The sequence below is a fragment of the Sinocyclocheilus rhinocerous genome, unplaced genomic scaffold, assembly GCF_001515625.1.
Source record: "Sinocyclocheilus rhinocerous isolate Xijiao unplaced genomic scaffold, SAMN03320098_v1.1 scaffold275, whole genome shotgun sequence".
Taxonomy (NCBI): domain Eukaryota; kingdom Metazoa; phylum Chordata; class Actinopteri; order Cypriniformes; family Cyprinidae; genus Sinocyclocheilus; species Sinocyclocheilus rhinocerous.
Window position 1 is genome coordinate 19,351 of NW_015659967.1, and position 11,818 is coordinate 31,168.

The 11,818-nt window shown below is 36.6% G+C and overlaps 2 protein-coding genes across 2 annotated transcripts in view; one reads left to right on the forward strand and one right to left on the reverse strand.

Annotated features, from left to right (window-relative positions):
* Positions 1–2,625, forward strand: part of LOC107724722 (transducin beta-like protein 3) — a 17,550-nt gene extending 14,925 nt beyond the window's left edge. The window contains exons 18-21 of the mRNA XM_016533748.1: positions 1,408–1,479; positions 1,573–1,731; positions 1,885–1,978; positions 2,504–2,625. Of these exons, the coding sequence (XP_016389234.1) occupies positions 1,408–1,479; positions 1,573–1,731; positions 1,885–1,978; positions 2,504–2,582 (404 nt within the window). The 3' untranslated portion in view covers positions 2,583–2,625. The remainder of the gene's footprint in view (positions 1–1,407; positions 1,480–1,572; positions 1,732–1,884; positions 1,979–2,503) is intronic.
* Positions 2,626–4,066: 1,441 nt separating this feature from the next.
* Positions 4,067–7,817, reverse strand: LOC107724744 (NADPH oxidase organizer 1-like). Its single transcript, XM_016533773.1, has 8 exons — positions 7,740–7,817; positions 6,788–6,868; positions 6,433–6,505; positions 6,164–6,347; positions 5,863–6,044; positions 5,670–5,777; positions 5,112–5,225; positions 4,067–4,827 (listed from the first exon to the last, which is right to left on the reverse strand). Exons 1-8 carry the CDS (start codon positions 7,803–7,805, stop codon positions 4,211–4,213), a joined length of 1,425 nt encoding a protein of 474 aa, XP_016389259.1. The 5' UTR covers positions 7,806–7,817; the 3' UTR covers positions 4,067–4,210.
* Between the last annotated feature and the right edge of the window lie 4,001 nt (positions 7,818–11,818).

Consider the following 11,818-nt stretch of genomic DNA (forward strand, 5'->3'; position numbering starts at 1 on the left):
AAAAGTAAATTTTGCATTTCATTTGGAAATCAAGGTCCGGAGTCTGGAGGAAGACTGGAGAGGCACAGAATCCAAGCTGCTTGAAGTCCAATGTGAAGTTTCCGAAGCCAGTGATGATTTGGGGTGCCGTGTCGTCTGCTGGTGTTGGTCCATTGTGTTTCATCAAGTCCAAAGTCAATGCAGCTGTCAACCAGGAGATTTTGGAGCACTTTATGCTTCCATCTGCTGACAAGCTTTATGGAGATGCTGATTTCCTTTTCCAGCAGGACTTTAGCACATGCCCACAGTTCCAAAACCACTTCCAAGTGGTTTGCTGCCCATGATATTACTGTGCTTGATTGGCCAGCCAACATGCCTGACCTGAACCCCATATGGGAAGGCTCAATAGTGCCTCAGCAGTGCCACAGGCTGATCGCTTCATGCCACACCTCACTGATGCTGTCATTTGTGCTAAAGGAGCTCCGACCAAGTATATGCATGAATGAACACACTTTAAAGAACTTGAAGTTTTCTGTTTTGCTAATCCTTTTTTTTTATTGATCTTAGGAAATATACTGAGATACTGGATTTTTGACTTTCATGAGCTGTAAGCTCTAATCATCAAAATTAAACATGCCCACAGTTCCAAAACCACTTCCAAGTGGTTTGCTGCCCATGATATTACTGTGCTTGATTGGCCAGCCAACATGCCTAACCTGAACCCCATATGGAATCTATGGGATATTTTCAAGAGAAAGATGAGAAACAGACGAGCTGAAGGCTCAATAGTGCCTCAGCAGTGCCACAGGCTGATCGCTTCATGCCACACCTCACTGATGCTGTCATTTGTGCTAAAGGAGCTCCGACCAAGTATATGCATGAATGAACACACTTTAAAGAACTTGAAGTTTTCTGTTTTGCTAATCCTTTTTTTTGATTGATCTTAGGAAATATACTGAGATACTGGATTTTTGACTTTCATGAGCTGTAAGATCTAATCATCAAAATTAAAACAAAAACAAAAACTTTTGAAATGTTTTACTTTACACGTAATGAATCTAGAATATATGCAAGTTTCACTTTTTGAAATAAGTTACAAAAAAAAGTAACTTTTTCACGATATTCTAATTTTTTGAGATGCACCTGTATATACCTTAGAAAAATAGACTGAGTTTAATTAAAAATTTTCTTTCAAATAAGAAAATATTTCATGTCCACCAAAATTCTATTAACTCTGTTAATAACAAAACACCTCCCTGAACTAAAAAATGGTTTACATTTACATTTAGTCATTTAGCAGACGCTTTTATCCAAAGCGACTTACAAATGGTTTATCATAAAATTGAAAACATTAATTTTATTAAAAAATGAAAATCAAAAACAAAAATAACCAAATGAATCATGATGATGCTCTTTAATCCTCAACAGAAATTCGGCAGCAGGAGGATGGGATACAGGAGCTAGAAAAGACCCTCCTGAAGCTCCGTCAGGATCAGAAAGGTAGTCTTCATGTGTTGGTACACTGCGTTAGATTACCAGGTTCATCTTGTTTGCGTTGCCTGATTGTGTGACTGTGATGTGTGTCGTGTTCAGAGTCGGTGTTGCGATTCTCTGTGGTGTGGAACACTAATTCCCGCAGCTGTCTGGACGCTCAGGCCGTCCTGCAGGTGCTGCTCACACACCTGAGCCCAGAGGAAATCCTGCAGTATCAGGGCACTCGTACCCATCTCGAGGGCCTCATACCGTACACAGGTGGGTTACTGTTTTCATTCCAAATCAGTTCACCCATGATAAACATAATAAATTGGTCTTTTTGAAGGTGAGCATCTGCATAAACAAACATTTAGAGTTTCTAGCAATTGCATTGAAAATGGCAATATAAATATGATTGTTTCTCATTTGTAGAGAGACATATGCAGCGGATTGGTCGTCTCCTGCAGGCCTCAATGTTTCTGGATTACATGTGGCAGAAAATGCGTATTACGGGTGGTAAAGACAGGTAAAAAAAAACAAGTTCCCAAAACTTCCTGGTTGTGTATTCATTAAAGGGGTCATATGATGCTTTTTTAAAGATCATTATTTTGTGTATTTGGTGTAACAGAATATGTTGACATGCTTTAATGTTCAAAAAACACATTATTTTTCAAATACTGTACATTATTGTAGGTCCTCTATGCCCCGCCTCTCTCAAACGCTTCGTTTTCTACAAAGCCCCCTCCTTACTTTCCCTGGCTATTGTCATCATCGGCTTGCTTCACTTTGGAGTATGTAAGGTATTATAGCGAGTTTCTACGAGTTTCTACAATTGTTGACACTTTTCCTGTGAACATTTAGAAAAATTAATAATGCCCAAAGTTAAAATATATGGTTTCAATTGAACACTTTTATTAACTCAGCTAGTCTAGTAAGTAACCAAAGTATGCAACATGTTTTTGAAATCTGAATGAAACGCATGCAAACAATATGATTTATGCACTAAATCAGTCGAAGGTCTTGTACAATCTGCATGTTTTTGAACGGTTAGGACAGACGTTAAAACCTGTGCCTCACAGCCATCGGCTGACGTCTGGCGTCACTCATTGCCAGTGGACACGCACCATTAGTATTAATAAAAATCAACCCTTGAGACGTGAAAGTGCCCAAACATCCAGGTAGTGTGAAAAACGTAAGTTTTATGGCAAGACACATGTGGTGGGTGTTCTCAAATTTTTAAATTTAGGCATCTTTACATATCACATGCAATATATTTTAGTGAATGATGATATGTTTTAAACTAACAAACAAAAGTGTTCTCTTTAATTTTTTTTTTTGTTAAGAGCGTTTTCTTTGGTAATCAACAATGTCACCGTCCACAGAACTTGTACTGATCCCAGAACATTCCTTTATTATCTGACTCTTAGAGCATCACAGAACTTCTAGCACTGTTCAAACAACATTTCCAAAAACATGCTCTTACTATAATAGTGTGTATTCAGTCCTTCCTTTTAATGATACTGTGGCTTTTTAGCTGCTTTGGTTTTCCTAAAATGTTCAGTATCTTGTGCAAGCAGTGAGTCATGTCTGCTTTAAAAAGTATTGAATGTTGGACATCTGAGATTGCCGTCAGTGTTAAATACACCGAACGCATCTGTGATGCACAGCTTGAGTTGAAAGAATGTGGAGTGTGTACAAAACACTCGTTTTTCACCCGAATACCTTGGTGTCGCTAATGCCAAACCATACTCTTTCAGATAAAGGAATAAATCAGCTGGTTAAGTTGGGATTGATTGAGTTGGAGCTAATGGTGCGTTCAAGTCATGTCGGATAGATCGTATTTACGAGTTAAACGCACATGAACGCCACCACAAAGTCGTTATTACGAGTGGGAAACTCGAAATTTTCTTTAAGCCCCGAGTTTCCGAGTTGGGGCGCGTCAATGAGAAACATGGCGGAATCAATGGATCTTGTGTTGTCTGTAGTTGACGGTAAATTTTTGTTTAAATTGATAGTTTAATTGGTCATGTTCTTATGACTTGGATGTTGGTCCTTAAAGAACTGATCTGGCCCTAACCTGTATTTTAGATATTTTCGGCACATGATATGCTTCTTTAACAATCCATTTGCAGGAATGAACACTCCAGTAATGCCAGTCTTTCGGTTAAATATTTTATTTGATGTTTACAGGCACTCAACATGGGGGAAAATATGCAACAAGTCAACTCTGAAGAGTATACAGTGTTCAAGTATAATAGGATATACAATGCATACAAGGCACAAGTGATATTTTCCACTATGGAAAAAGAGGGAAAACTAAGAAAGATACACATCTTGGATACATATTCTGTAGAAGATTCTAAAAGATTTCTAAGCTGTCGATCGTTATCTTTTCTTCAGTTAAAGAGAATCTACATTTATCAGATCCAAAGAGCAGCTTCTCTAGAAACATGTAGACCCATCATTTGTAACATATGTAATAATTCAGTTCCAAGAATAAGATCTAAACTTGGTTCTAGTAGTATAAATGTGTAGTAAGAATCTCCATAATTTGTCCATCTAATAATCACAGTAGCATCAAGCAAGAGTTACGGCAGTGGAATATAAATGTGTAGTAAGAATCTCTCCATAATTTGTCCATCTAATAATCACAGTAGCATCAAGCAAGAGTTACGGCAGTGGACATTAATGCTTGTCTGGACCTGGACTCTTGGATGCTCTCCTCAAACATGTAACCTGAAGTGCTTGAGACATCGGCCTAACTGGTTCTCTGCAGGTTTTTGCATGTGACGGTGGTGCAGCGTTTGAGTATCTCCTGAGCTTGGGGTCTGGGTGGTATCTTGGGGGTGGAGGGCATCTTGTTGAGACTGGGGTCTGATCTGCTGCCGATCATCTTGCCGCCTTCGGCACTTTCAGGTCTCAGGCTGCCAGAGGAGTCAAGCGTAGGGGTGCGACTCCTGCGTAATTGCTCTTCCGTGTCCGAGCGATTTAGCGATTTACCGGAGAAACTGCTGTCGTCGCTGAACTCATCGCTGTCGTCACTCAGACTGCTTTGCTGGCCGTTCTCGACAAACTCCACTCGGACTGATGGTGGAGTCAGCCGTGTTGTATGAGCATCTGGCAGTCTACTCATTGATCGTGACATCTGCTTATCTTTAGGGTCCAGGGTGCTTCCTGGAGGTCCCAGGTTGCCCTGGGATCTGCTGAGCTCACGGCTGGAGACCTGCGGGAAATTTTCTCCAGGACGTTGAAGCTGTGCCAAGTCAAGAGTGGAGCTGGTTATCTCCCTCTTAGCAGGCATCAGGTGCATTCGTGGGTTATTGTATGGTTGCAGGTACATAGATGGTACGAATCCCGCCTTTCGATTGTGCCTGAGAGATAGACAAAGACAGCTCTCAATCGTAGCAAAAGTAGCATTAGAGCTTGTATAAAATCAATGGGTAATTTGGTTTCATTCTTTGGAAGTCAACAAGGAAGAAGCATCATCTGCACAAACTGCCAAAACGAGTCCACAAAAATGAGGATATAAAGCAAGTGCCAAGTTTGTTTCCAGACTCTACTGCACGTCAAATGAGCAGGTAAAAGTTTCCTGCCCGTTAGATTACTGGTGTGTATTTCATCTGCTCATTTTCGTCAGTAAACGATATGGAGGTTTACCTCTATCCACCAGCCGTTGTCAGACTTCTGTAACACCTCCACCACAGACCCGATCTCCACTGATAGTTCATCACTGTTCATGGCTTTGTAACTTTTGGCGGCAACATAGAAAACACCTGATGAATGGAAAAATAAGATCCAGTTAAGAACAACTTGGTGAACAGATGAATCAATTCTTACTATACATCAGCATGCGTTTCAAGTCCTGCTCCTGAAGGGCAACTCCAATCCTAATCAAACACACCAGGACCAGGAAATCAAGGTCTTCAGGATTACTAAAAACGTCCAGGCAAGTGTGTTGGGACTTTGCAGGACACTAGCCCTCCAGGAGCAGTATTAGACACCCATGTACAAGGGTTATTATTTTGTAAACTGCTACTTTTGCTACAGCTACCTAAATTCATTCATTTTCAAAGTTAGTGGAATAAGCATAATTAGGTTGGTTTCCAAAAGAAGGCTGATTCAAGACACAAGAATGTCAAACATTCACAGTGTGGCCAAACTGGTTTTGTTTCCAAATAAATTCAGAATGCATTAGAAACCGCTAAACCGGTACTTACTTCCGCCATCCATCACATCAGGACCATCATCATCCATCTCAGCTCTCTGCAGATACGGAGCAGGAAACCAAGCGAGATGTTTGGCTTCATTTTCCACCAGCCACCATCCTGATTAGAAAGTACAACAAGGTCAACAAACACCGAAGAGAGACTTCTGTGCTTCTGTGTAGTTTGGCAAACGATGAGTTCTCACCTTTTTGGTCTTTAATGAGCACATCCACAATCTCATCCACCTCAACCTTGAAGGGCCGGTTCTTGGTGTCCTTGGTCTCATAAGTAGCTATGCATCGGTATGTTTCAGTAACAAAGGGTTGAGTAACGTTCATTCCAACATTACCGCTGCTCAGAGAGGTTTCTGATGGCATGATCACGATACTGTCGAACAAAACACAATCTTTAATTAGGCTCTGTTTCAGAGACTTCATGTAGTTTTGAAAGTTCTAGCATGTATTTATTATTTTCTGCTCTGCTTGTCTTGGCAGCATCAACCTTACCTGTTTTTTGCAAAGTCAGAATCGAGGTCCTGCGGTTTGGGAAGCAGGAACTGGATGAGCTCTGAGCTCTGGCAGAAACGGGGATCGCTCTTCAGCAGTTCACTGCAGTATTCTTCCAGAGCCTTCAGTCTGAGCACTGACTTATTGGGGCTCCACTTCTGCATGTTCTTCTGCACTCTTGCAGCTGCAAATGGTTTTTTTTTTTCATTACTTCATGATGAGGGCTTGAATTTGCACATTGTTTGATGAACAACTGGCAAAGTATTTACCTTTAAATTTGGGAACAATCCTTTCTGACCTTCTAATGGGTTTTGAAGGAGGGAATTTCTTCTTGAGTTGTCTCTACACGAATATGCATATAGATGTTATTCTACTTGACACTCTCTCTCTCTCTCCCTCTGTATATATATATATATATATGTATATATATATGTATATGTATATGTGACACTGGAGCACAAAAGCAGTCTTAAGTTGCTGGGGTATATTTGTAGCAATTTGACTTTTATGACTGGTTTTGTGGTCCAGGGTCTCACACACAAACACACTCACACACACACATATACACACATACATACACATACACACACACATATATATATATAAATGAAGAAAAAGACTTACATGCAGCGTCTTGAAGTCTTCAAGCGATCTGTACACCGTAATCTCATTTTGATCTGACCAGAGTACAGTGGTCATGTACAACTGGGAAGAGAAGAATGTATTAGACACATTTCAATACTTCTTTTTAATTACATTACAGTCTTCATGTTATTGTGTATATAGTTAACTAGCCTATGTTCAGAGCAGTGTTAATGAACCACTGTACATACAGGAGTGTTTTCTTGTTTCTATCCGTCCTGACCCTTAAAAATGAGTTACCAAATTTAAAAAACTCGTGATAATATTCTGTTATTCTATTATTTATAGAATAAAGTTAACTGTTACCACATAAAGCACATTTTAGGTTATTTGACGAAAATGTTTTACACTGTTTGTATTATTTTTAATAATTAATTAATTTAAATTTTTTTAAATTTAATTTTAATTTATTTTTATTTATTATTAAATTAATTAATTAAAATGTAATTTTGCGTTACGAAGCTGTTTGTAATATCACACTATTATGTAATTATTATTATAGTATTTATATATAGTAATAAATCGATTAATTATACTAATGCCGATCAATTATAATAATATGTAGGCTATTGTCAGTAAAAATTGTAATACGTTGATACCCATTGACACTGACAAACATCATAATCTTATTCAAAACAACGGTAGCCTATATTAAAATGTTATTTATTTTACTGCGTCCTTGTTACAAGTTACATGTAGGCTACTTACTATTATAATAACAATAAATTAGGCTATGTAGGCTATAACTAACCCTAAACCAAATCCTCATCCTAACTAACCAGTAAGTAGCTGGTACATTTAGTTTAATATTACTCAGATGTGACTTAAATGTATAACTGCACTGTAACAAGGACACCTTAAAATAAAGTGTAACCTGTAATAAAAAAAATTTAAAAAACGAATGCAAAATGTCAAAATAAAAAATGTGTCTTACTTTAGCTACTTCTTTCTGCATCACTCCAACAAGCTGAATATTGACGGGGTGTCTTTGCTCGCCCATGCTGCAGGAGATGAGTCGTGTTGTCTGTTGTTTGACTGAGCGCTCTTCTGCTGCGCGCGTTATATATTTATCACGCCTCCAGCCAGAGGCGGGGACCGCGTCGTGCCGCATCCAGCTCCCGCTGCAATTTCACAAACTGGAGAGTCCGCTCTTACCTCATCATTATTCCTTGAAAAAGCCTGGATGGAATATCATGTGAGTGTCGATCAATCGATAGAGGTTTTTTGTTTAAGTTTTTATACTGTTCAGTTGTGATTATGAACCACTTCATGCAGGAGCGTAGCCATCATTTCAGAAGTGAGGGGGACAGAAATGTTATATATATATATATATATATAAACGTCCCCTGCGTAATCTAGGCCCCTGACTTCATGTGATGTGACAACATGCCCCGCTATTGTCAAGATTGTGTTCGTGTTCATAACTATATGTTCTTGTACAATAATTCTGAAGAAACAAAACACAACCTAGTTGTAGGTTAGTCAACCTGTACATATTCTCACATATAGCCTATCAAAGAACTAATAATTTCATTCTACCATTGTACCACAATAATTAAAGGGTTGGATTGATATATTTTGGGATATTTTTATTTTTGTATGTACATAAACAACCATTTTGATTATTGATATTGCACATATTTAATAAATTAATTAATATTATTAAAATAATATTATTTAAATTTAATAAATAAATACAAACTCAGTTAAAACATTGTAAAAATGTTTATTTCATATACTATATCTGTTACTAAAGTGATAGTTCACCCTAAAATGAAGATTCATCATGCTGATATGAATTTATTTATTCTGTTGAATGCAAAAGAAGATATTTTGCTGGTAGCCATTGACTTAAAAAAATACAATGGCTACCATCAACTGTTTGGTTACCAACACTCTTTAAAGTATCTTTTTCTGTGTGTTCAACAAAAGAAATAAATGCATACAGGTTTGGAACAACTCGAGAACAACTCAAAATTTCAATTTTTGGCTGAACTATACCTTTAAGACTCACCTTTATTAATGCAACTGCAAATTGTAGAAACTTGTAACAAACAGCAGCAAAGGCCTGATGTTTAGTTGAAATTGGTGATGGTGAATGAAATCCATGATTTTCTCTAAATGAGTGGTAGTGAAAGGGAAATGAAAGTTCTTAAATTTGACTTATATGTTGCAATCAGCCATAGTGGGAAATGGAAATATGCTAAAATTAGTCTACAGTATGTTATGTTGTAGTAGTCTAGACCAGAAACGACTAATGATTAGGATACATAGAAAAAAAATGAGTTAGTATTACTTAGTACTTGTAGCCCTTCACATCAATGCACGTGCGCGTCATAAAACTGTGCTGACATATTCATAAATCAATGGATTATGTGCTGATGTGCACGTAATACAGCCATAAACCCAGACATTCCAGGAAATAGAAGATAAAAAAAATAAATGATTCCTGTTGGGTTATAAGAAGCTTCAAGGAAATAGACGTAGGCAGGGTTTCCTCTCAGATGTGTGTCCAACCTACATTTGAAGCAGACACCTTTGTTTATTGTATCACGTTTTCAAACTTAACAACACTGGCTGTATTAAACAGCACTGACTAACTCACTGAAAAAACCCATCATTAAAATACCAGATGCAGATTTTACATAACATATGCATATAGGTTTCGCTGTGCTAATCTTGTTTAGTGTGAATGTGATTATGTGATTATGAATGTGAATGTGATTATGAATGTATTTTGGTATATAATTGATCATATTAGGGTTAGCAAAATCCCTAATCACACATGGTTTGTTCTAAAGACATACTGTAATTTACACATCATATTATTTCCATCACAGAAGTTTTGCAAGAAAATGCAAAAGCATTGAAATATAATTTTCCCTCTCATTGCATTTTTTATATCACTGTGTCTATTTAGAGACTCCACAGTATAATGATGTACAATGAGCAATATTTTTAACTGATAGAAACAGTTGTTTGTTGCTATTTAATATTGAATGAACTAATGCGAAGATATACAACTTAATATTATGTTCAACAAAGATGAACAAATTATATAATTCATATTAATTTGAACCAATGTGGTTAACTGTAATCTTACTGTAGTGGTTTCTATTGTTATGTGGTAATATTATTTCCTTCATGTTCACGTTGTTACAAATACTTAAAGACAGAGATTACGTGTAATGTTAAATATACTGTATTGCATTATGTGGAATTCTAAATAATTAATACAAAGCCTCGGAACAATGGAAACATGCATTTCTCTATGTGAAAACCAATAAGATGTTTAAATAAAACTACTAAAATACTAAATAATAATAAATAATAAAAAAGTATGAACAGCTCAACTTTATACCAGTGTTATTTTAGTATCACTATTATAGTTTTTGGTAATATTTTAAATTAAGATTTTGTTTTTGTAGTTTCTGTTTTAATTTTAAAGTTTTAGGAATATTGTTGTGTGTCTTTGTCAGTTGTTTATTATTATTAATATTAATATGGACGTTTTTTATTAAGTTTTCGTTTGAGCTTATTTAGATTTAGTTGTTTCAGTCCTTCAACTTTAAACAAAAATGTGAAATGTTGCCTTGGCAACTAGCTGAAATAAAAAAAAAAAGTAAAGTCAAATTCTATATAATTTAATGTCTGTTGTATTTCAAGTAATGAAAATGTTTTTTATGGATTTGGTTTTATTGATATTTAACAATAATAACCCTGCTATATACAACAAATAATCAACTTAAAGACATACCTTACAAAATCACAGACCATTCATATAACAATAAACCGTTTATATACATAATACAAAGCATACAAAGCCCATTACAACACAGAATCTGAAACGCACTCGAACGGACTAGAAAAAAAATTCTATACAATACACTGTGGCAACAAATTCAAGCTCATTTTATTCTCAGAAATAAAATTAGAAATATTTTAGCAGATAAACACACTGGAACCACATGCAAACAAAGAACCTTTATTTCAAGAGTGTTCCTGTTTTACTTTCCATCCTCATTACATGCCAACTTTGGTGATTATACTCTTTTACTGTATTTCTCAATTTCCTGGAAACAACCCACAGCACCCTTAGATGGGCGTTTTCGCATTTTCTTAGAACGCAAATATAAAAATCGAGTATGCACATTTTTCTTGTATCTTGGGCTTCTAAACTCCTGAGAGATCAGAAACTCATAATACATTCATCATAAGACAGTAGTGAAAGGCTTCAACCATTCAACCGGATCATGATGCTATATATCATTTAGATTTACAGTGTGATCCGAATGGTTGAAGCCTTTCCACTATTGCGTATTTTCTGAAGTCCATGCCGTGTGAAGCAGGTGAATGTGGCTAGCTATACTAACACCACAGACAACGATAACAGAGTTTCTCAGAGATATGGACATCGAACAGAGCTGGACCGTTTGTGTATTTGTGATTCAAAGTCTGCGTGAATTTCCACCCCACGCTTTATCTTTTAGCTCTTTGATTTGAGCAGCTTTTGAAACTGTGGCCTCTGTTAAATGTTTCAATCATTTGAAGTCACATTAATAATGAACAGCGTCCAGCGGACAACATATTTTCATTTTTGACATTACATTTCTAATGCATGATGCACAGACTTTTATGGAAGCCCGTTTCTGCCACTGAATAATAAAAAAAAGATAATTGCGACTTTTTATCTCACAATTCTGACTTTTTTTCTCGCAATTGAGAGTTTATATCTCGCAGTTCTGACTTTATTTCTCAGAATTGCGAGTTTATATCTCACAATTCTGAGAAAAAAAAGTCAGAATTGCGAGATATAAAGTCACAATTGCGAGATAAAAACTCGCAATTTTGACTTTTTTTCTCGCAATTGAGAGTTTATATCTCGCAATTCTGACTTTTTTTTCTCAGAATTGTGAGATATAAACTCGCAATTGCGAGTTAAAGTCCAATTTTGAGGGGGGAAAAAAGACTGATATGTTCTCAGAATTGCGAGTTTATATCTCACAATTCTGA